The sequence below is a fragment of the Leptidea sinapis genome, chromosome 35 (genome assembly GCF_905404315.1).
Source record: "Leptidea sinapis chromosome 35, ilLepSina1.1, whole genome shotgun sequence".
Classification (NCBI taxonomy): domain Eukaryota; kingdom Metazoa; phylum Arthropoda; class Insecta; order Lepidoptera; family Pieridae; genus Leptidea; species Leptidea sinapis.
The window spans coordinates 7,002,942-7,024,808 of NC_066299.1; the positions used below are offsets into that span (position 1 = coordinate 7,002,942).

The following is a 21,867-nucleotide window of genomic DNA, read 5'->3' on the forward strand; positions in this document are numbered from 1 at the left end:
TCACTGCGACAAAATAGTAAAGAATCTCCTCGCCGGCAGTTAGAAAGGTCAGCGGTTAATTATAAGCATAGAGTTGTAAGTCTAAGTAATACACAAGGCGCGTCAGAGAAGAGAACATTTGAAACGCTGATGCAGCAATCTAGAAAAGGCAAGTGAATTTATGGCCACTGTAGCCGATTTTGATTGACATATCGGTGGCTGGATGAACTGCTACCAGAAATGCTGCTTCATGTTTCTTAAATTAAAGTTATTATATTTTTATAATCTATATATATAAATATGAATTGCTGTTCGTTAGTCTCGCTAAAACTCGAGAACGGCTGGACCGATTTGGCTAATTTTGGTCTTGAATTATTTGTGGAAGTCCAGGGAAGGTTTAAAAGATGAATAAACAGGAAAATGCTGCTAAATTAAATAAAAACAACAAATTTGTTTTTCCATTGGTGTGTCCATACATAATTTCTATGAGAGAATTAATTATTGACGCACGGTTTGACAGTTCTACTGTGAAACGATTTCATTACGACAGCAGGGTGCATATTTTACGAAGTAATTTTTGATGTTATGATATATTATTGACAAATTTATATAAAACCATTATTTTATTTATTATATACAGACCAACGTCTGTCGGGCCAGCTAGTCGCTAATAAAATTCTCTCGAATATCTTTATATTTTACGGTATGTGTGGACTGATGCAACAATTGTATATATTAATTTTTGTGTCTAAGTTGTGTATGGTACGGAGAATTGGACGTTTGAGGTATTTTGTTTGCATCACTTTACATATATTGTAATTGAAAAGATTTGTGAAACGATGAAGCTCTAAATGTCGATTTAATAGAGTCGCAATGAGTGTTTTGCCACTTCTCATCTCTCAAAGCTCAACATTTTCCAAAATGGTGCTAAATATAAAAAGAATAGGAAAACTTTTATCATTCTAATGTGTCATTTTCTTGACGTACACGACATCAAGTGATTTCGTTTTTATTTGATTTAATTATAAACATGTGTGTCTCTTTTATTGACACAGGATCAACGTAATCTATTCTAATATTATAAAAGTGAATGTAAGTTTGTTTGTTACGCTTCCACGCCTAAACCATTGAACTGATTTTGGTGAAATTAAGCACAAGAATAGTCTAGAGCTTGCGAAAGGACAGAGGCATTTTATCGTGAGTAAAAAGCTTGGAGGGTTTGACATAGGGATGGAAGTTTATATGGAAGATCGTCATTATCGAATATGACACCACTTCGTATTTAGGCACTTGATAGTTTATAAAAATGTATTAACTATAGCAATTTATGTGTGTATTATTTGCAAAGTATATTTAAAAAATAAAAAATGTTGTCTAAAGCTACTATTCCAAGCGGACGAAGTCGCGGGTAAGCGCTAGTATACAATAATCGAGAAAGTACTTGTAGTTTGGTTTCTTACCGCAACAAGTTCTTAAAAAGTATTTTATTTAAGTGTGATACTCTCGCGTTTCACAACTTACTTTAGTAGTTTATGCATGAAAATGTATCAAAACTGATATTTGAAAACCAATTATTTACATTAAATTTAATTATAGCGTCATTGTTAAAGCTGGCTTTTGTTAAGACAAAGATTTTAGTGCCAAGAATTTTATTTTCTCAATCTCTCATTGTTAGTTGTTACCGCATTGTGTCTCACTTTTAGTTTTACGAAGAAAACTTTTGGATTCTCTTGTTCCGTTCAATTCATTGTAGTGTTTGTTTCAATCTATTTCTACAAATCCAAGGGCTGTCGCTTAGAGATTATATGTACTTAAAACTTATTATAAATTAATACTTAAAATAAGTAGGTATTTTATGTAAGAAAAAATTCCAAATATATTCATATTTTTTTAATAAATTCAATCAAAATTTATTTCATTTTACAATTAGACAGTCAATAGGTACTTGTAGATAAAGTTACAATCTAATAAGTATATATGTACATATATAAAACACTTTGGTTGTTTACCAGCCGTGAGCTCCTAAGCCGTAGCCTCTGTAGGAACCATAGCCTCCATAAGAGCCATAGCCTCCGTAAGACCCATAGTTTCCGTAGACGACTGGGGCGGCTGCGTATGAAACAGCTGGGGCAGCGTAACTAACAGCTGGGGCAGCGTAACTAACAGCTGGGGCGGTAGCGTAACTAGCGTATGCGGGCGCAGTGGCGGCGTAACTGGTGTAGGCGCGAGCAGCGCTGTAAGCTACTGGGCGGGCGATCGGAGCAGCGTATGTGGCAATTGCAGGTGCAGCGTAAGTTCTGGCAACAACGGGAGCGGCAGCGGCGTAAGTTCTGGTATACACTGGGGCAGCAGCAGCGTACGTCCTAATAGGGGCTGCGTAGGTTTTCGCGATGACTGGAGCGGCAGCAGCGTATGCTACTGGAGAAGTTTGAGTCGAGACCGATTGGTAGGAAACACTTGATGGAGCTGAGTACGCGGCTACTGCGGGGGCGGCTGCGTAAGTTGCTACTGGGGCAGCGTACGATGCTACTGGGGCAGCGTACGATGCTACTGGAGCAGCGTAAGATGCTACTGGGGCAGCGTAAGACGCTACTGGGGCGGTGGCGTACGTAGCGACTGGGGCAGCAGCATATGAGGCTACAGGAGAACCGTGGGATGTGGTTGTGTGAGTGGTATATGAGACCGAAGTGGCTGGTGCACTGTAGGCTACAGCGGGCGCTCCGTGCAACAGGTTACCGGCTGACGCAATGCCAGCGGCACACAGGAAAATAATCACCTGAAAATAACACAATCAAATAATTAAAATACGTAACAAAAAATATTAATTTAAAAAATAACTTTCACAGTTTATGACAAGGACTTTCTTCAAATGATGAAAAAAAAAAAATTATATTGGTATCATAAAATGTAACTCAATAAATGTTTTTTATGTTTGATACCTTGGAGTACATGTTGGGGTTTGTTAGCTCGACTATGCCTTCAAAAGCACGAGCCTTCACTTTTATACTATTCTCACCGAACTGGTATCCAAACGTAAGATAAGTTTTGTGCAATATGTGGTGCAACGCAAAATAACGAAAAATAATAGTTCGTTAAATGCAATAAGGACTACTTTTGTCGGAGTACATTTACAATTCTTTAGGTAGATCCTGTCTATACTCGTAACAATGTCAGGGCAAAATACACCCAGTCTCCTATTAATATGTGAACTAGATTCAACTTTATCTGTATAATACGAGTAATAATGAAAGCACCGCTTGCCTGATATGTACACAGTTATTTCCATTTATAATAGGCATTTATATTTAATGATCGACTTAAATATCATTCTAACATTATATTCACCATTTACATTTCTTATGGGACCAAAGCAAATGTGTAGGAACAACGGATGTCTTTGTTTTTTTTTATGAAAATAAGGGACGAGACGAGCAGGACGTTCAGGTAATGGTAATTGATACGTCCTACCCATTACAATGCAATGCCGCTCAGGATTCTTGAAAAACCCAAAAATTCTGAGCGGCACTACAATTGCGCCGTCACCTTGAGACATAAGATGTTAAGTCTCATTTGCCCAGTAATTTCACTAGCTACGGCACCCTTGAAATGAAATGAAATGAAATGAAATGAAATTTATTTGCAGGAAACATTGTACTTAAGGTGTTAACAGTATAATGGATAATCCAATATGTTACGTCAATTGACATGCAAAATATGTTACAAAATTGTCTAAACACTAATCGTACTGTTATATTGAAACATGTTGGATTTCACAATGATATCAATAATATTTATAAAATGAAATTTTAATACTTATATAATATTATAATATGAGACGTAAATAATTCATTTAGTACCTATGTATAATATTAACAAATTCAATGTCATAAAAGTATATTAATTTACATATATTATTATCAAATAGACTAATTCATTTTGTATTGAAAAATTCATTTAAACTATAGAAGCACTTATTTGTTAACCACTGATGCAGTCTTCTTCTAAAAACTTTGAACGGTAAATCTTTCAATTCATTGGGCAATTTATTATATATTTTCACAGACATGCTGAAACAATTTCTACTAAAAGATGCAGTTCTACAGAAGGGCATTATGAGTTTATTTGGATACCTTGTATTTAAAACCTTCAGACCGAAACACAATAATGTTTACACATTTCTGCTTCACGGCAGTAATAGGCGCCGTTGTGGTACCCATAATCAAGCCGGGTTCCAGTGCAAAGGAGCCTCCCACTGGTAAACTGGTCTGTTAATGATTATGTAGAAAAGAGAAGTAACGGTTTCATATTTATTGTTATTTTTTACTTAATAGACCAGGGTCGATAATTTTTGAACCCAAAAAAAATAATAGTAGGATGAAATCCATTCGTAAAGGACGAGAATATAACAAAAATTAAGGGAAAAATAAATTACGGGCGATCTGAGGTCGGGAAGTGGAAAAGGGGGGCTGTTTTAGGGTAAAAAATGGTTTATCTCGATTTCCGGCAAAACTACAAGTACTATGGCAAAAAGTTAATTGGCAAAGTTGTAGGTAATAAAGAGATCTTTAACTTTTGCATTTACACTTTTTTGACATAATCTCAGAGTTTATGTGAAAAATTCAAAAAACCAAGTTATCAGTTATTTATTTTAATTTACAAAAAAAAATTTTCGGTCACGAAATATTGTAAAAAGTTACCTTTTTATGTTCCAAATACACTGTAATTTATTTGAATTAAAATATTTATTTTTTCACCATATTTTGACTCAAATATCGGAAAAGAACCCTTATTTTCAATCAAAATATCAGCTTTTTTCTAAAGTTTATGTGCTTTTTATTCGTTGAAATCTTTACTTTCCGATGGTTTAAAAAAAATATAAATTACAATTACTTCGGCACTGGTCTATAATTTAAAGAATACAATTTAATTACGATCCAAATTTATAGTTTTCAATAAAAAAACGAATACAAAAATAAATTTAATTATAACTTAACTATACAATAAAAACTAACGTGCGAAATTATAGGTGGTTTGGGCTGACGAACCCCACCATCTGAAAGTGTCTATATGGAAGAAATTAGTACAATCACCGTTTCATAGTTAATGGATTATTGTTGATTGAGGATGGGCTCCCGTAATATTCCGACTAAGATGTAAAATGATCTATGATTTAACATAATATTACCTATGAGTCCCTGTAATGAAAATGTAAATCATAAGTGGTTAATTTTTTAAGATATGAATGTAGCATCTTAAGCTAAATCAAAAATTTCATACAGTGATTTTAATTCACCTCTCCTGCGGAGTGGACGTTATCGGCATTTTAAGGGACTCCATGACTTCCTCGCTCCATGCTTTGTTGTTTACCCTGGAGGCGTTAGTGAGACCCTATTAGGTCCAATACACAGCCGGTCCGTCATATGAGTCCAGTCGGGTGACTCTTCGGCCATAAACCGTCTTTTCAGCCGCATTGGCCTATTTCGCTGGAAAAACTATATAAACTACCGGCATAGATGAGGTTTTTAGTCAGTAGGGGGTGTCCGCGACCGAGCCTGACGTATGGGCCCTGTTTAGGGTCCAAACATTGTATGTAACATACATTTACGCATTTGGACTTCCTATGTAAAAAAAAAGTCAGTGAGCCCATTTTTTTTTCTGAACGACTAGTGCGTTGGCGATCGCTACAGGGCCATGGTCTTTGACTTTTCGCTTGTGAATTTTATGAATTTCGACTCTAGACCATATTGATCCACTGGAATGGAGCAACGGCACATACAACTGAAGACATCAAATAGACATAATGCCATCAAAAAAATAACTTGTACAAAACCCAAATCTCGCAGCTCAATTCTTTTACCGTAAAAAGTTGTGAGAGCCATATAACCAAGTCGGTTAAATTAATTAGTCCCAACTTAGGGTTGCTTCTGTCTTAAGTAATGAGTTAACCTAGCAGGATCTTATATAGTGACCATATCAATATTAAAAATATTTTATATTTTAAATACATAGATTAACTGGGCCTCGCATGATGCAATGTATCTTTTTTTTTAAATTAAAATACAATGTATCTCTCAAGTATTACATATTACATAAAATTAAATTATTTAGTGCGATGGCCGAGTCAATATTTGGCTACTAACCTAATAAACTTAAGCAGAAGAACCCTTAAGTTTGAACTGAATTAATTGACTGACTTGGTATTACATGGATCTCACAACTTTTTGTAGAAGAACTTAGTTGCGAGACGTGGTTTTTTTACACGTAATGGTTTTGATGGCATCTCATTTCTTTATGTAGATAGTCATACTTTTCTTCTTCCCCAGGACCTTCTAATAACAACAACGGATTTATTGAAAGCCCATTCTCTGTCTTATGAGATTTTCTTATTATTAACTTGACTTTAAAAAAGGAGGAAGTTCTCAATTCGTCGATTTTTTTAAAGTTTGTTACCTACCGTACTTAAAAGTAAAAAAGGCGGCGTGAGGACACCGATACCAAAAATAACAATAATTGTAACTAGAATTAGATTATGTAGATTGTAAATAATACGTATTTTTTTTTACTTTTTAGTGCATATTATATGTATTGTTTGATAATAGTTTTTTTTTAAGTCGGCTGTTTTTTTTTTGTTAATTGTAGGTAGTCTGCCTGTTTTGATTTTCCGATACTATTATTTCATCTTCAGTTACAGATAGTTTACTGTTAGCAAGACCAAAGTGTCCATAATAATGGCGAAGTTTGTGATTAGATCACTTGGCGTTTCTGAAAGACGTCGCTGCATTGTGTGCTTTCTTTTTTTTATGAAAACAAGGAACGAGACGAGCAGGACGTCCAGCTGATAGTTATTGATACGCCTTGCCCATTACAATGCAGTGCCACTCAGGATAACTGAAAATTCTGAGCGGCCCTACAACTGCGCACGTCACCTTGAGACATTATTTCACTAGGTACGGCGCCCTTCAGACCGAAACACAGCAATGCTTCACGGCAGAAATAGGCGCCGTTGGTACCCATAACCTAGCCGGCATCCGGTGCAAAGGAGCCTGCCACTGGTACCGTATTTATCGCGAGTAATCTTCAGAAGAGCTGTTTCACCAGCTTCCTGCCGCTGAATTCGACATACGCACGACACGCTACAACTTAGGAAACCGTCTGGATATCTGGTGTTCATCCACAGTGCGGTTTTCAAGGAAATTACTTCCAAGTACAACCAAGCTGAGCTAAGTTTCTTAGTGCGGTGTATCCAAGACGATACGACATGGATACCTCCAAAAAAAGCGCGTACACAATTTTTAAGAGACGGCAACGCTCCTGTGATTCCTCTAGTGTTGCAGGAGAAACTGGACAGTGGTGATCACTTAACATCAGACGACGCTTACGCTCATTATTATCCTCTACCTTAAAAAAAGTTTGTGTTATCTTTAAAAGTATAGGTTTTCATCCTTGCCAATTATGAACCGAGCTTTGAAGGTTTCCACTTCTGTTCGTGTATTAAGCATACATCGTTTTTATTATAATAAAAGTAATATAACATACACACGCAGAAATAAAACCTCACAACAATTGAACTTGAAGAACAATTAATGTGGGTTGCGAGCAATTATTTTAAATTTATGAGCCTGTTATTAATTTACGTTCTGACGTCAATTTCAGACTAAGTCATAAAAATCCAATGGTATTATTTTTAATGTCAGTAAAACAAAAGGCGCTCTGAGAGAGAAGAAACTGCGCAATAAGCTCACGCAGTGTTCTTTTTGCGGTCTTTTAAAAATAAATTGAACTTGAATGTATTATTGCTTTAAGATAATCATTATAAATAAAGAAAGATATTGGCCTGTAATTTCTACTTTTACGTTACTTTTGAAAATTTGGAACAACTTTTGCCATCTTGAACATAGCTGGGAATGCACCCAAACTTAGTGATGGATTATAAATTATTCTTAGAGGTTCAGCTAGAGATGATGCACAGTTAATTAAATAAACTGGTGGTATATCGTCCCGTGCTGCTTCTTTATGCCGATCTGTAATTAGGTTCTGTAATTTCTTTAAATTTTTATGGTCATTTAGCAGAATGTATGATAAAATACAGCTTCTGTAAGCGTCATCAAACGTTAGAATATTAGCTAGGATATGATTAACGATGTGTGTTGTGTTGCAACTGTTTCTGGGACCGGAAATTTTGACGTTATTTCTCGTCACAGTAACGGGAAGTGCATGAGAATTGTATTGCTTTTTTAATATTGTGAACGACCTCAAATATTTAAAATGAGTTTTGATGCTCTCTTCTTAGCGTTTTATTAAGAGTCATAACATTCTATTCATAACTTCTTACATCTCTTTTCTAAAAGTGTGAAGTAATCCTCGTCCATAAGATTTTTATGTATTCTACATCTTGTTCTTAGTTTTTCTTTTTCTCTGATTCTTTTAATCAGATCTTTATTGACCATGGGGGAATTTTAGTTTTAAATCTGTGTGTCTTTTTGAGTATATGTTGTTCAATTGAAGAATGTATCTTAGAATAAAATATTACCATAGTATCGGCGTCATTGTGCACTGAAACCTTATCAGCCCAGTTTACGTGATTGAGGAAGTTACATTGCAACAAAATTTGCCTTAATAAGTTATAATTTACATAAATGGAGTATGACTCTAATAATTTGCCCGTATTGTTCTCCAGATCGCTACTATCTCTAGGTGGATGAAGAGGATGCTCTTGGCTGCAACCATCCGTCCCTGCTACCGTGGCACATAAAGTATGACACCCTGGCGCATACGGTAAAAGAGAAAGCCGATCTTCTGTGCGCTCTTTTTGCCTCCAACTCGACTCTTGACGACAACGGAAACACACCGCCCACCATCCCGCGGTGTCTGAGCTCTATGCCTGTGTTTTCGTTGGACGTCAGGAAGTCGAGCGGGCCGCATGTGTCCATCCGATCCATAAATAGGAGACAGTTCAGATCCATCAAACTACAAGCCTATTGCTATTACCTCCCTTCTTTAAAACTTCATGGAGAGCATAATTAACCGCCAGCTCTAAGTATATCTAGATGGTCATCACATGATCAACGACCGACATTACGGGGTTCGCCATGGTCGGTCGGCAGGTGATTTTCTGGTATACCTAACACATAGATTGGCGGCTATCGAAAGCAAGGGTAAGGCCTGACAGTTAGCCAGGCCCAGTTAGTTTGCTATATCCGCAAAGGCCTTTGATCATGTAGAGTTTATGCAATTGGACCTCCAGCTTCCTCACTGGACGCAGCATACAAGTCGTTGTCGATGGTTATTGCTCAAACCAGAAGCCCGTGAAAACTGGAGTGCTCCAAGGCTGTGTGCTGTCTCCGACATTGTTTCTTCTGCATATCAATGATATTTTGGACACCTCCAACATACATAACTATGCAGACGACAGCACTGGTGGGCCATGCAGATCTCTCTCGGGAAATCGTCGACCAGTACCGGGAGAAACTTGTTTCTTCTATCGAGTCCTCTCTCGATATGGTTGCGGAATGGGATAAATTGAACAATATATAAATTAGGTAGTTATTTTGTGCGTATAAATTACTTGGGTGTTTTACAAACATTTTTATATAACTAAAAGTCAGTAATTCATATTTTATAACTACAATTATTTAGAAGTCATGCAAGAAATTGTACAGACAAAGATCGATAAGTCTTACAATTTCATATAACAAGACTTTTAATGTTATTTTATTTTACTATTATTAATTTTATCATGGAAAATATGAGGAACAAACGAGCCTACGGGTCAACTGATAATAAGTAACCTCCACCGCCCATATCTATTTGCAATACTAGGAGAATTCATAAGATATTGAAAATTTTTGTACGCGCTTTTTACCCATGTTGATAGAAACCTGAAACCCCACACAAAATACAATAATCCATAGTTTGACCGTGTTTGAAACAATGTGCATTTAGGACCACAATGTGTATTTTGATATGAATAACTAACTCGTTCATAAACAAAACAGGCAAATAATTTAACTAAATAATTTTTTTATTTCTCTCATCTTTATCATAGTTTACCACCCATAGTTGGCGCCATGGGCGTTGTAGGAGATGTGGGAGACGGCTGGAGCAGCAGAGTACGCCAGGGATGACCGGAGAACGGGAGCAGCGGCGGCGTAGGTGGAGTAGGCTGGGGCAGCAAGACGAGAGTAGCTGGAGATAACTGGAGATGCAGCGGCATAGGTGGAGTATGCTGGAGAAGCCAGACGAGAGTAGGAAGAGTAAGCTGGTGCGGCATACGCTGCGGGAGCAACGATTGCTCTAGCTCCGTAAGAAGAGTAGGAGGGGACAGCAGGAGAGATAGTCCTTGTCACGGCCACGGCGGGAGCAGAGTGCACGGCAACAGCTGGAGCGGCGGCGTAGGTGGCTATGGGAGATCCGTGAGCAGTCTGGGTGGAGTAGGAGGAGTAAGAGGTGGCAGCGGGAGTGATGGTCCTGGTGACAACTGGGGCGGCAGCGTAGGTGGTGGCAATCGCGGGTGCGGCGTAGGCTCGGGTGGCGATGGCTGGAGCGGCGGCGTAGGTGGCGATGGGAGAGCCGTGAGCGGTCTGGGTGGAGTACGAGGACACGGAGGACACGGCGGGAGTGATGGTGCGGGACACCACGGCCGGCCCGGCGAGGGCGTGGCCGCCGTAGGCCAGAGGCCCGGCGATGGCGTGGCTGCCGTACGCTACTGGCCCTGCTGCCAGGAGCCCGCTTCCGTGAGCGACTCCCAGAGCGCAAAGAGCGACGATAAGCTGCAAGAAAGAATTTTCATAAAATTTGTCTATTTTATTCACAATTATTTCACACTTCTTTTTAGCGTCATTTAAATCACTACCATCAAATACAAATGGCGGTTTTAGTACGTCCAGTATTATTTTTTACACTTTTATTTATTTTCTTAAATAATGTTCACCAAATTACTAAAATACACACCTTAGCGTACATTATTGTTTGAATACGTAGAACAGATTAACGTCTACAGAAAGTGATACGGTTTTTATATTGAATGTTTCTTGCGAAGTTCGAGTTACTTTCATTGTCAATATAAACGAGATTCGGGTCTTAAAGGTCTTTAGTTATTTTGATAAGAGCAAAACCTTTTATTATCTTTGTGCATTATAATTTCTTAATCAACGTTCTTTATGTTATATTATTCCTATGTTGCGGGATTGATTAAATAATAATATATTAAACTAACTGCGCCGGTTATTTCATCAGCTTGAACTGAGATCTATATCAGGCTGTTGATATAAAATGCAACATGGCTTTGTTTCTTCGTTAGCATTTACGAAGTTATTTCTTAATTCAATGAAAGCTACAAAAATTATTATGAATATGAATTTTTTCATTGTTTGATTATTTTAATATCTTACGCGGTTTTCTGCAGTAATTTAATTGTTCTATTTTACAATATTCATTTTTATAAATAACATCTAATAGCACAAGACTTGCTCAATTTTGATTACCTACAGTTTCACAAAATTTATGATTGAAAGCTTGATTTGAAACTTTTTAGTTTTCTTTTTAATGTATTTGTTTATTTAATCTGTCACTGTGCCCATGAAATGGATGAAATCGATTCAATATATGGCAATTTAACTTTACTACGCCGTATTATATTACAATTGCCAAATAAGTTTAATATTGTAACATTAGGTTTAATAGTAGTTTAATTTAATACTGTATTATTTAGTTTTATTGTAAGTAGCATTATTGTTCCGCGAGAGCTGCTACCGACAAACTAATTACGTAGTTTGGTAGATTGTACATATAAAATTTGTAAAGGCTACTTGAATAAATGTATAAAAAAAATCAAATGAGCATAAACACATCAGGTCTATCTTGTTTAGTTTAGAAGTACTTACGAGCAAAGAGTATTTAAACAACGGGCATCATTTAGCTGCATAATGTGACAATGGAAATAACAGCGGCTAATTATGCTTCCTATACCTACCCCTGCAACATTATAAGTTTTCTTCATAGTATGTCAAATTGCATATTAGGAAAACATAATGTTTCTGTGTTCTGTGAGGTGAATCGTGGACCCAGGGGTTCTTCTTTCGGGGTAACTAGATTATTTACTATGACTAGATTATTTTTGAAGTTAGTTACTTCTTTAGACTCGTTATGAAAAAATGATGAGAGTGAAATTAAAAGATGCGCGCATCACTGTAACACAAAAGTAACAAGGAGAATGTTGGTTCCTAAAATTTTCTCACATTTGCGACATTCGTTATTTTTTTTTTTGGTTTCTTCGTCCGTTATTTAGGATAGGCAAGTTCAAGCCTGTACAGCCGTATTTGCTATTTAATAATAATTAATAGTCAAAGCCATCGTCAGCCACCAAGCACGAGGAATAAATGATTTTAAGAATCTTTTGCTTCGTTAGGCCAAAGAAGTATAAGTTCTTGCATGCATACATAGTACACACACACATTTTTCAATAGCCTTTACATGTTACTTAGTTAGTTAGGTACATTGGAAATTAGAGTGATTTTTTAGACAAATAATATTTGAAAAACAACAAAATTTTATGAACGATGCGGGACTCGAACCCACGATCTCCGGCGTTCCGTGCCGGTGCTCTAACCAACTGAGCTAACCGTTCGAGTGTCGTATCGTTATAAAATCTTGCTTGCTTTGTTCAACTCTCAGGTTGTGGCTTCATTAAACGGCTAATAAACCCAACGTAAGTGTTTGTCTTAATCGGTTCCGTAGATGAAACTTCGACTTTAGGAATGAACCTTGAGGAAGACTAGGTAAACACAAATAAAGAGGAACTAAATCGTATCAAACTACATAGGTTGGCAGTTCATAGTTATATCCATAATAACAACCCATTTGTATCAAATCGGATTATTAAAAACGCTTGAAACATTTAAGTACCATTATTTAACTGACCTACAAACAGAATCACTCGTTAAAACTTAATTTACATGCTACCATTCGATCCGACACATAAATTAACGGATTTTAAGGTGACTTTTATGATTATGACGTGTGGTAAATAGTGGATTCTATACAATAATTAACGCAATGGCTTGCTCCATGTCAAACCAAACGATGCCCCCTAAAGTAAAGCTGACCAAACTCAAACTCAAAACTCAAACTCATTGCCGAATGCAAGAGATTACTATATATTTAAGATCTAGAATGTAAACTGTATTCGATGCAGTAAATAAATTTCATTTAATTTCAAATTAACGAACATGATAACTCGGTCAAGAAATAACAGCAGTAGTCTAGAAATAGCCCCAAATCGGCAACCGATCTTCACCACGTTTGATCCAGGATAACGCAAGACTCGAGTAGGACGTTCAGCTAATGATAATTGATACGCCCTGCCCATTACAATGCAGTGCCACTCAAGAGTCTTGAAAAACCTTAAAATTCTCAGAGGCACTACAATTGCGCTCGTCACCTTGAGACATAAGTCTCATTTGTCCAGTAATTTCACTAGCTACGGACACTCAGACCGAAACACAATAACGTTTCCACATTACTGCTTCACAGCAGTAAAAGGCGCCGATGTGGTACCCATAATCGAGCCAGCATCCAGTGCAAAGAAGCCTCCCAATGGTAAATGCCCTAAGTCGCCTCTTACGCATTCTTGGCCCTGGGACTTCGCTATTTTTTTATGCCCCGGGGAAGCTCTGAGCAAAGGTCTTCAGAGTTTTACCGTAAAGGCATAAATAACCTAGCTATTTTAATCGCAGAAACGTATAGATAGCGAGGATAAGTGCTTCTATTATCTTCTTCTTCTTCTTCTTCATGAGATCAAATATAATAATAGATAAAAATCACTTTGCCTCACGCTCGCAGCAAAAAGCGTTTTTTCTGCGAGTTTTCACATAGCAATACCGCCCTTTTCGTGCTGGAGAGGTGAAAAAGGTATTTTTTTGCTGTTTCCGCAACTCGAAGTGCTATTTTGCGTGAAAACCGCCTGAGTTCAAGCCCATGTAAACCTATTGCATGTTGTTCAATTTTAAACATAACCTTCTTCTATTTCTATATCTATAATATCTTTAAAAAAAAATTGTAAATTTTAATGATATAAGTAGTGTTAACGTTTAATTTAATTTGCTTGTTTTTTTAATTAGTAAGTGTTGTATTTACCCATTAAAACAATCTATTATCAAATGCAGTGAGTGCCATTAATAATACCATCTAGATTATATAGAATCTTGATAATGTTTAAGCAAGTGTCATACATGTAACTGTTGTTGGTGTTCCAATAATAAGAAAAAAAGAAAGAAAGAAAGAAAGAAATCAATAAATCGTAGATTTCGTTACGATATTTTTCGATGCCGTAAGAGCATTGAAAAAATGTACATATTATGAATTCGGAATACACATTGGTTTGAATGGAATGGAAGTTATCGGCGCCTTTCGGGTGAAAAGCAACCTTCTCTCTCTAACCTAACCTCGAACGAACCTTTGACGCAGTTTAACCGATTGTTCAACTCAATAAATACACGTATATGACTTTACAAAAAAAAGGATTGAATTTTTCAGTATAAAATGGCAATTTCATGCCTCCCATAATGGACACGTCTTAGTAGAAAGTCGTTTAAACGACACAAGCGAAGAGTAGTTTATTGACGGACAAAATAGTCTACAGAAACAAGCTTAGCTTAGCTTAAGCTTAGCAAAGTGCTGCAACTAATACTACGCCCAAGTGGGCATACTCGAGCCAGTCACGAACAATGTGTGACGTTAATATGCCACATGTTCTGTTAAATTTTGCTAATAATTGAAACTAAAATGGTGGGTTGCTTAGTAAAACTTTGTAAAACTAATACCTACTACAAGAAATATGAAAAACACTGGGATATACATAAGTATTTTGTATTTTATTAATTTCAATGTAAAATAAGACGAAGCGTATGTTACACAATTTGAAAGATGCCACGCACAGAAGTATCTAATAGTTGCCGTAATAAAAAGTTCTTAGTTAGTGCGGAATCTAGCTAGAGCGCAGCGGAGGCCAATCCTTAATTTAAGCTAAGCAGCTTAAAAACGTTGATACATATTTTTTACTTAATTTGTCAAATGTATAATTTGTTCGGAAAAAGTTGAGCAGTACAGAAGAACATATAAGCACAGTAATATAAGTAAAAAAACATACTCGCGCCTTTTTAACCAAAAAGTTTTTTACAATTGTAATACCAACACATTAGTTTGTTAATTTACGAATTTTATTTATTAATTTATTTTTTTCTTGTTATTTATTTAATTAATTATTGAAAAATAAACATCTTTACACAAGTACACATTTTAAACAAGGACACAATGAAAAAAAGTAATAAAATTTACCGGTTCAGCATATTGACCGATGTTTATGATATCCTTTAACTTGATGAGCAACTGTTCCATAACTGCTATGAATAGAAGCTTGCACATTAACAAATAATAATACTTATGTAAACCGAAACACCAGCTGTTTCGATGTGCTTTTTTTGCTTACCGAATAGGAGGTCCGTAAAGTATTTGATTCTGTAGATGACAAAAAGGGTGCAGGTAGTGATGGCATTCCAGCAGTATTTATTAAAAGATGCAGTAATGTCATACCTTCATCTCTTAGACTTATATTGAATAAATCTCTAAGTACAGGCGAATTCCCGAAAAAATAAAAAACGTTTTAATTGTACCTGTGTATAAATCCGGAGATAAATGCCAAGTCTCCAACTATCGGCCTATATCAATCTTAGTGATCGTTGGTAAAGTCCTTGAAAAACTTATAACTTCTTAATTAACATGGTATCCAAAACAAACCATGACTAATGAACAACATGGGCTTGTAAAGTCTCGTACCACTGTCTCTAATTTAGTATCATTCTCAAATATTTTGGTTGACTATCACTAGACAATTGGATTCCCATGGACATGATTTACACAGATATCAGCAACGCGTTTGATCGCGTTATACATTTATTACTGATTGAAAAATGGAAGAAAGTAGGACTTTCCGGTTCTATTTTGAAATAGTTTTGCTCTTATCTTCAAGATAGACACACTACAGTTGTAATCAATAGTTTCGTATCTAAATGTTTACAAAAATATATCAGACGTCCCACAGGGGCCCCATCTAGGTCCAATATTGTTTAATATATTTATTAATGACATAACACATGGCACGTTTTAAATTTTCAAAATAGTTTCTATATTCTGACGATCTCAAAATATTAAGGCCTATAAAATCACTTGAGGATACTATATCTCAACAGATTGACTGAATCGTGCAATTTGAACGATATGTCTTTTAATACATCCAAATGCTTTACAATTCAATTTACATAAAGATACCACAGTTAATACGTATTACTCTAAATGCTCAAGGCCTATTGATTGTTACTGAATCTGTTAAAATGTTAGGACCTCGGAATTTGTTTTGATAAAGAATTAAAATTTTACAAACATATAGAGAACATAGCCAGAGTGGGGCCCAGAGGTTCGGAGAATGTTTGAAGTACTATCTTCTTGCCACAATAGGGCTACTGGCAACCCAAGCGCTGGCAGCTAGTTCCATCCAACGTGAATTCAATTTGTTGAGTTGGCCATAGCGCTAAACAATCTTATTTAATATAAGTAAGTATTTATCTCACATTGAATTTTTAATTAAGAGCCGCTTTCGATTGCCGAAGACAGTAAGCGTCGCTAATATGTTGGCCTCAGTGAGTCATACATCTTTGTGCCGTTTGTTGTCGAGACACTTGGCCCGTGGGGCCCAGAGGCGCGGAGAATGTTCAAAATACTATTTTCGCGCCTCAATAAGGCTACTGGAAACCCAAGCACTGGCAGCTATTTCGGTCAACGGATCAGCCATGCTATCCAACGCGGTAATGCTGCCAGTATTCTTGGTACGCTTCCACGTAATGATAGTTTTAATTTTATGTAGTCGTAGTATTGTAAATATAGTTATAAGATTTGTTTTAATTAAATATTATTTAATTAGAAAAAGGTACACTGTGTTTTCAAGCAATGGCCAAGTTAATCTATTTATTTAAAACATAAAAGATTTTTAATATTAATAACAATATTAATGACAGGACAACACTATACGATGTTTTTAGGTTAGATTAATACATAATAATAGCATAATTACGTTATTACTTAATACAGAAGGACCCTTAAGTAGGGACTGAATAAATTGACTGACTTGGTATTACTATATCGATCTCACAACTTTTTACGGTAGAAGAACAGAGTTCCGAGATTTGTTTTTTTTTACTAGTTATGTTTTTGACGGCATAGTTAAAAATACTTGTATAATGGTAGACTACATCGAGTTAACAGACGATAACGATGTAGCGTAACCGTTAATTATTAAAGTAGATATAGAAGTTAAAAGCAGATGAAAAAAGAAGTGGAAAGAAAACTTTTTTTTAAATTGCACTAAAAATTACATGTTGTTTATTGTGTAATACATATCTAATAAATATTCGAATATAAAAACCTGTCTAATTATTATAAAGGAGTCATAACATCCGTAATAAATTATTATCAGGAATTATGCTAAATTGGCCTCTATTTTGTCATAGTGACCAGCTACTACGAAATTCGACACTACTTCCGGAACGACCTGCAACAAGCCGTATTTACAATCTACAAGCCAAAACAAATTTTAAATCGACATTGACATTACTGACATACAAGGTCCGGTTTAAGTAAAAGTCATTTTGTCATATCACAGTGATTTTCAATATAAAGTCAAGTGGGATTTTTACGGTTATGAAGTTACATAGATCCCTTTATACCCTTAACCCTAATAGTTACTGCATCTCCATCTAACCGTCATAACTTCATCAAAATCGCCAAAATATATTATTAAAAGATATTTTTATACATCCTCTACTGACAATATTCATACTTTCTCAACATCATGGTGATTCTTGCCGTTAAATAGGTCTTTTACACTATTTATGCCGATGTGCGAAAATCAGTTTATGGTTGAAAATATTCACAATTTTACGAAGTTGTTACTTAATATTTAGTTAATTATGATGATTATTTTAGTTAATTATGCTGATATGTGAATGATAAAAACGAAGCCGTTAAACAACTGTTGTTGCCATTGATGTTAAGAACAAAGTTAGACCACGCACTGCATAAGGTACAATTAATAGTTCAAATATAAGAGCTGTTATTTGAACATCTCCAACACCTTATTCCAGTTATACATTGAACACTTTTTCTGAACAAGGACTTTTTGCTAGTAAAAATTCATTCCGATGATAGAGGTTTTACCAATACTCTCGCACCCACGATTTCATCAACAAATTAAAAAATTATTTAGCAAAGATTCATACTTTGCTTGGAGTTTGTTTTGTTTTAATTTTCTATATGATTTTTTTTAATTTTCTATATGAATTTATGATATTTCTAACTCTAATTTGAATTTGTATTGAGTCATTTTCAATTGCTTTTTTGTCATAATATACTATGTCAGGCTTATAATTTGCTATAATACTGTTCTATTCGATTATAATGAATCTGAACAGTTGTGAGTTACAATCATTCATCTCAGTTTGCTTATATGTATTAATGAGGGGAGGAAGTTCATTATTTAACAATATTTTTTAACCTTTGAATAATATGATAATTTTAGTAATGGCCATATTAATACTCGCTCTATATGTTCATTTAAGTTAACTAAATAAAACGATAACACTAAGATTTAGTTATTTTATTTAAATTTTATTTACACAACAGTTTATCACATGGATTGATTCAGTTACCATCCGTAGTTGGCACCGTGAGCGTTGTAAGAGATGTGGGAGACAGCTGGAGCAGCAGAGTAGGCCAGGGATGACCGGAGAACGGGAGCAGCGGCGGCATAGGTGGAGTATGCTGGGGAAGCCAGACGAGCGTAGCTGGAGATAACTGGAGATGCAGCGGTGTAGGTGGAGTATGCTGGAGCAGCAGAGTACGCTACGGATGACCGGAGAATGGGAGCCGCGGCAGCGTAGGTGGAGTATGCTGGGGCAGCAAGACTAGAGTAGGAAGTGTAAGCTGGTGCGGCATACGCTGCGGGAGCAACGATGGCTCTAGCTCCGTGCGCGGTCTGGCTTGAGTAAGAAGAGTAGGAGGAGACGGCAGGAGAGATAGTCCTTGTCACGGCCACGGCGGGAGCAGAGTGTACGGCGACAGCTGGAGCGGCGGCGTAGGTGGCGATGGGAGATCCGTGAGCAGTCTGGGTGGAGTAGGAGGAGTAAGAGGTGGCAGCGGGAGTGATGGTCCTGGTGACGACTGGGGCGGCAGCGTAGGTGGTGGCGATGGCGGGCGCGGCGTAGGCGCGGGTGGCGATGGCTGGAGCGGCGGCGTAGGTGGCGATGGGAGAGCCGTGAGCGGTCTGGGTGGAGTACGAGGACACGGAGGACACGGCGGGAGTGATGGTGCGGGACACCACGGCTGGCCCGGCGAGGGCGTGGCCGCCGTAGGCCAAAGACCCGGCAATGGCGTGGCCGCCGTAGGCCAGAGGCCCGGCAATGGCGTGGCTGCCGTACGCTACTGGCCCTGTTGCCAGGAGTCCGCTTCCATGAGCGACTCCCAGAGCGCAAAGAGCGACGATAAGCTGCAAGGAATAAATCATTTTTATTAACACAATGTATTAGGCAATGTAATAAACATATTAAATTTAAATAATCCTCCGCAAACACACCTTGGCGTACATGTTTCTGTTGTTAATGTTGGTAACTGAATAATTTCTGTAGAATCTGATCTGGTTTTTATACAAACCGTGTTGGCTGCTTTTCGTCTCCTTTCATTGTCAAGGTAAGCTAGTGTTCGGTGGGTGGTTGTAAGCTGCGGTAGTGACTAAGCGATAGACTTTCAATTTTAATCTTGTTCCGTTGTTTTATTTACCGACACCTATTTCGCGAACTTATAATTCAACTAAGTAACTCGTAATTTTGAAGGTTACGAAACCTTTAGCTATTATTTATGAGGTTCATATCAATTGCATATACTTAGTACCTATTGCAGTTTTGATAATTATATTTAATTAAGAATTCATTATTGCAATAAAATTTTATAAAATGAATACAATTTTACATTAATGAGTAATTTTGCTTCAACATATCTAATATTGTTTGGAATTGAATATGAACAAGTTACAAACTTTATTTAATTATGCTTCAACTAAGCGCTTTTGAGACGTCACTACAAATATTTCTTTTAAATTACTAAATCTACCTTAAGTTCGAAAATAATAATATTCCGCCTCCCATACGGAACTGTGTTAGTTTAGGGCTATTTAAATTAAAACACAAGGAATATCTCATTAATGTCCAAAAATCAATTTAAAATATTTAAAAAAATTAGTTTGTTTTGTGTGGCAATGGCAAGTTTAATGTATTGTTCCGGAAAAAAAAAATGTTTTAATTTTAGATCCTAGTTTCACTATTTTTTGTGCTCTGTGCTCATAGAGAATTAATAGATTGTACACCTTCGTGTGATAAGACCGCGCGTTAGTAGCGCTCTCTGGGTTTCCACGGTCGCTTCATTGTGTCGTGTCATCACGGGGAGTGTTCCAAAGAGCTGTTTAACCTAATTTCTGCCGCTGAATTCCATCTTCGCACGACACGCCACAAGTTAGTATATCATCCCCACCATCTGGATGTGTGGCGGTCCTCCACAGTGCGGTTTTCAAGAAGCTTTCTTCCACGTACTACAAAGCTGTGGAATGAACTTCCTTGTGCGGTGTTCCCCGGACGATACGACATGGGTACCTTCAAAAAAGCGCGTACACCTTCCTTAAAGGCCGGCAACGCTCCTGTGATTCCTCTGGTGTTGCAAGAGATTGTGGGCGGCGGTGATCACTTAACAACAGGTGACCCGTACGCTCGTTTGTCCTCCTATTCGAAAAAAAAAGACCAGCGTTATGGATTCTTTCGAAACCACAACTATGCTGAGTTGGGGGCCCATTGGCGTCATTAGATCATAATTAGAATAGTATAACTTTAAGAACTATTATCAGAATGTATAATGACGTCAATAAACATTTTTTCTTTCTTTCTTTCAAATAAGTAGAGCTCGTGAGAAGTACATACAAAAACTCAACGGCCACTCTTTTCAATGAAATATATTATTTTACAATGACTGTATTATACATAACAAATTAGTTCGTATGATGCTGCATCCAATATATGAGTCGTGTTTAAATAATCAGATAACTCTCTATTTCATTTCTATAAGATGGCCTTCTATCCAAATATTATAACTTAAAAGTGGTCAATAATATTATTCATGGCATAGCCTTGCCACAAAAGAGGAAATGTCTCACAGCGTATAAAATTGTCCTTGATAAGCTCAACCAACGTTGATTAAATATATTTATTCTCATTTATTTATAATTGCACTTAATGAAAGGTTGATATCGTTAAATGTTAACTTCAACGTACGAGACAGTAAATATATTACTAGTTTTTGTTTCACCAGGCATAATAAATAAGAGCGTTCTCCTCACGAGCATCCAAACAACATTAATTCGAGAAGACTTAAACATAGTACGTACATTTTAATTGTAATTAACTTAGACAATCAGTCACCGAACTGTTACGTTGTTAGTTATATACCTAAATAATTTCGCGAGTTTATATTGAAATTAGTGTTACCGAATAGTGAATAAGTTTTTGTTAATTTCTAACTACAGAAATATGAATCGCCAAACGATAAAAGTACCGAAATATGTCAGTGCTACCCAAATTACTGAATTTCCAAAAAAAGATCAAGCTATTATTATTGATGCAATAGAAAACGCTCAAGTTAAAGAATATATTGTGGCATTAGGTAAATTGATTGAGCCGACACAAATTCAATTCCTATCAAGAATATCCAAAAACAGAATATGCATTTACCTAACTTCCAAAG

At 36.6% G+C, this 21,867-nt stretch overlaps 2 protein-coding genes across 3 annotated transcripts; both read right to left on the bottom strand.

The window, feature by feature from the left end:
• Window positions 1-1,854: 1,854 nt before the first annotated feature.
• On the bottom strand, window positions 1,855-2,943 carry LOC126975248 (cuticle protein 16.5-like). Its single transcript, XM_050823053.1, has 2 exons — window positions 2,919-2,943; window positions 1,855-2,755 (listed from the first exon to the last, which is right to left on the bottom strand). The coding sequence occupies exons 1-2, from the start codon at window positions 2,928-2,930 to the stop codon at window positions 1,985-1,987; spliced, it is 783 nt and encodes a 260-aa protein (XP_050679010.1). The 5' UTR covers window positions 2,931-2,943; the 3' UTR covers window positions 1,855-1,984.
• Window positions 2,944-9,979: 7,036 nt separating this feature from the next.
• Window positions 9,980-19,683, bottom strand: LOC126975239 (pupal cuticle protein G1A-like). Of its 2 annotated transcripts, XM_050823042.1 has the most exons (3): window positions 19,658-19,683; window positions 19,164-19,570; window positions 9,980-10,374 (listed from the first exon to the last, which is right to left on the bottom strand). In XM_050823042.1, the coding sequence occupies exons 1-3, from the start codon at window positions 19,667-19,669 to the stop codon at window positions 10,026-10,028; spliced, it is 768 nt and encodes a 255-aa protein (XP_050678999.1). In that variant the 5' UTR covers window positions 19,670-19,683; the 3' UTR covers window positions 9,980-10,025. The 2 variants fall into 2 exon arrangements, with proteins under 2 accessions (XP_050678999.1, XP_050678998.1); XM_050823041.1 differs by lacking the exon at window positions 9,980-10,374 and having other exon boundaries at window positions 18,668-19,570.
• Between the last annotated feature and the right edge of the window lie 2,184 nt (window positions 19,684-21,867).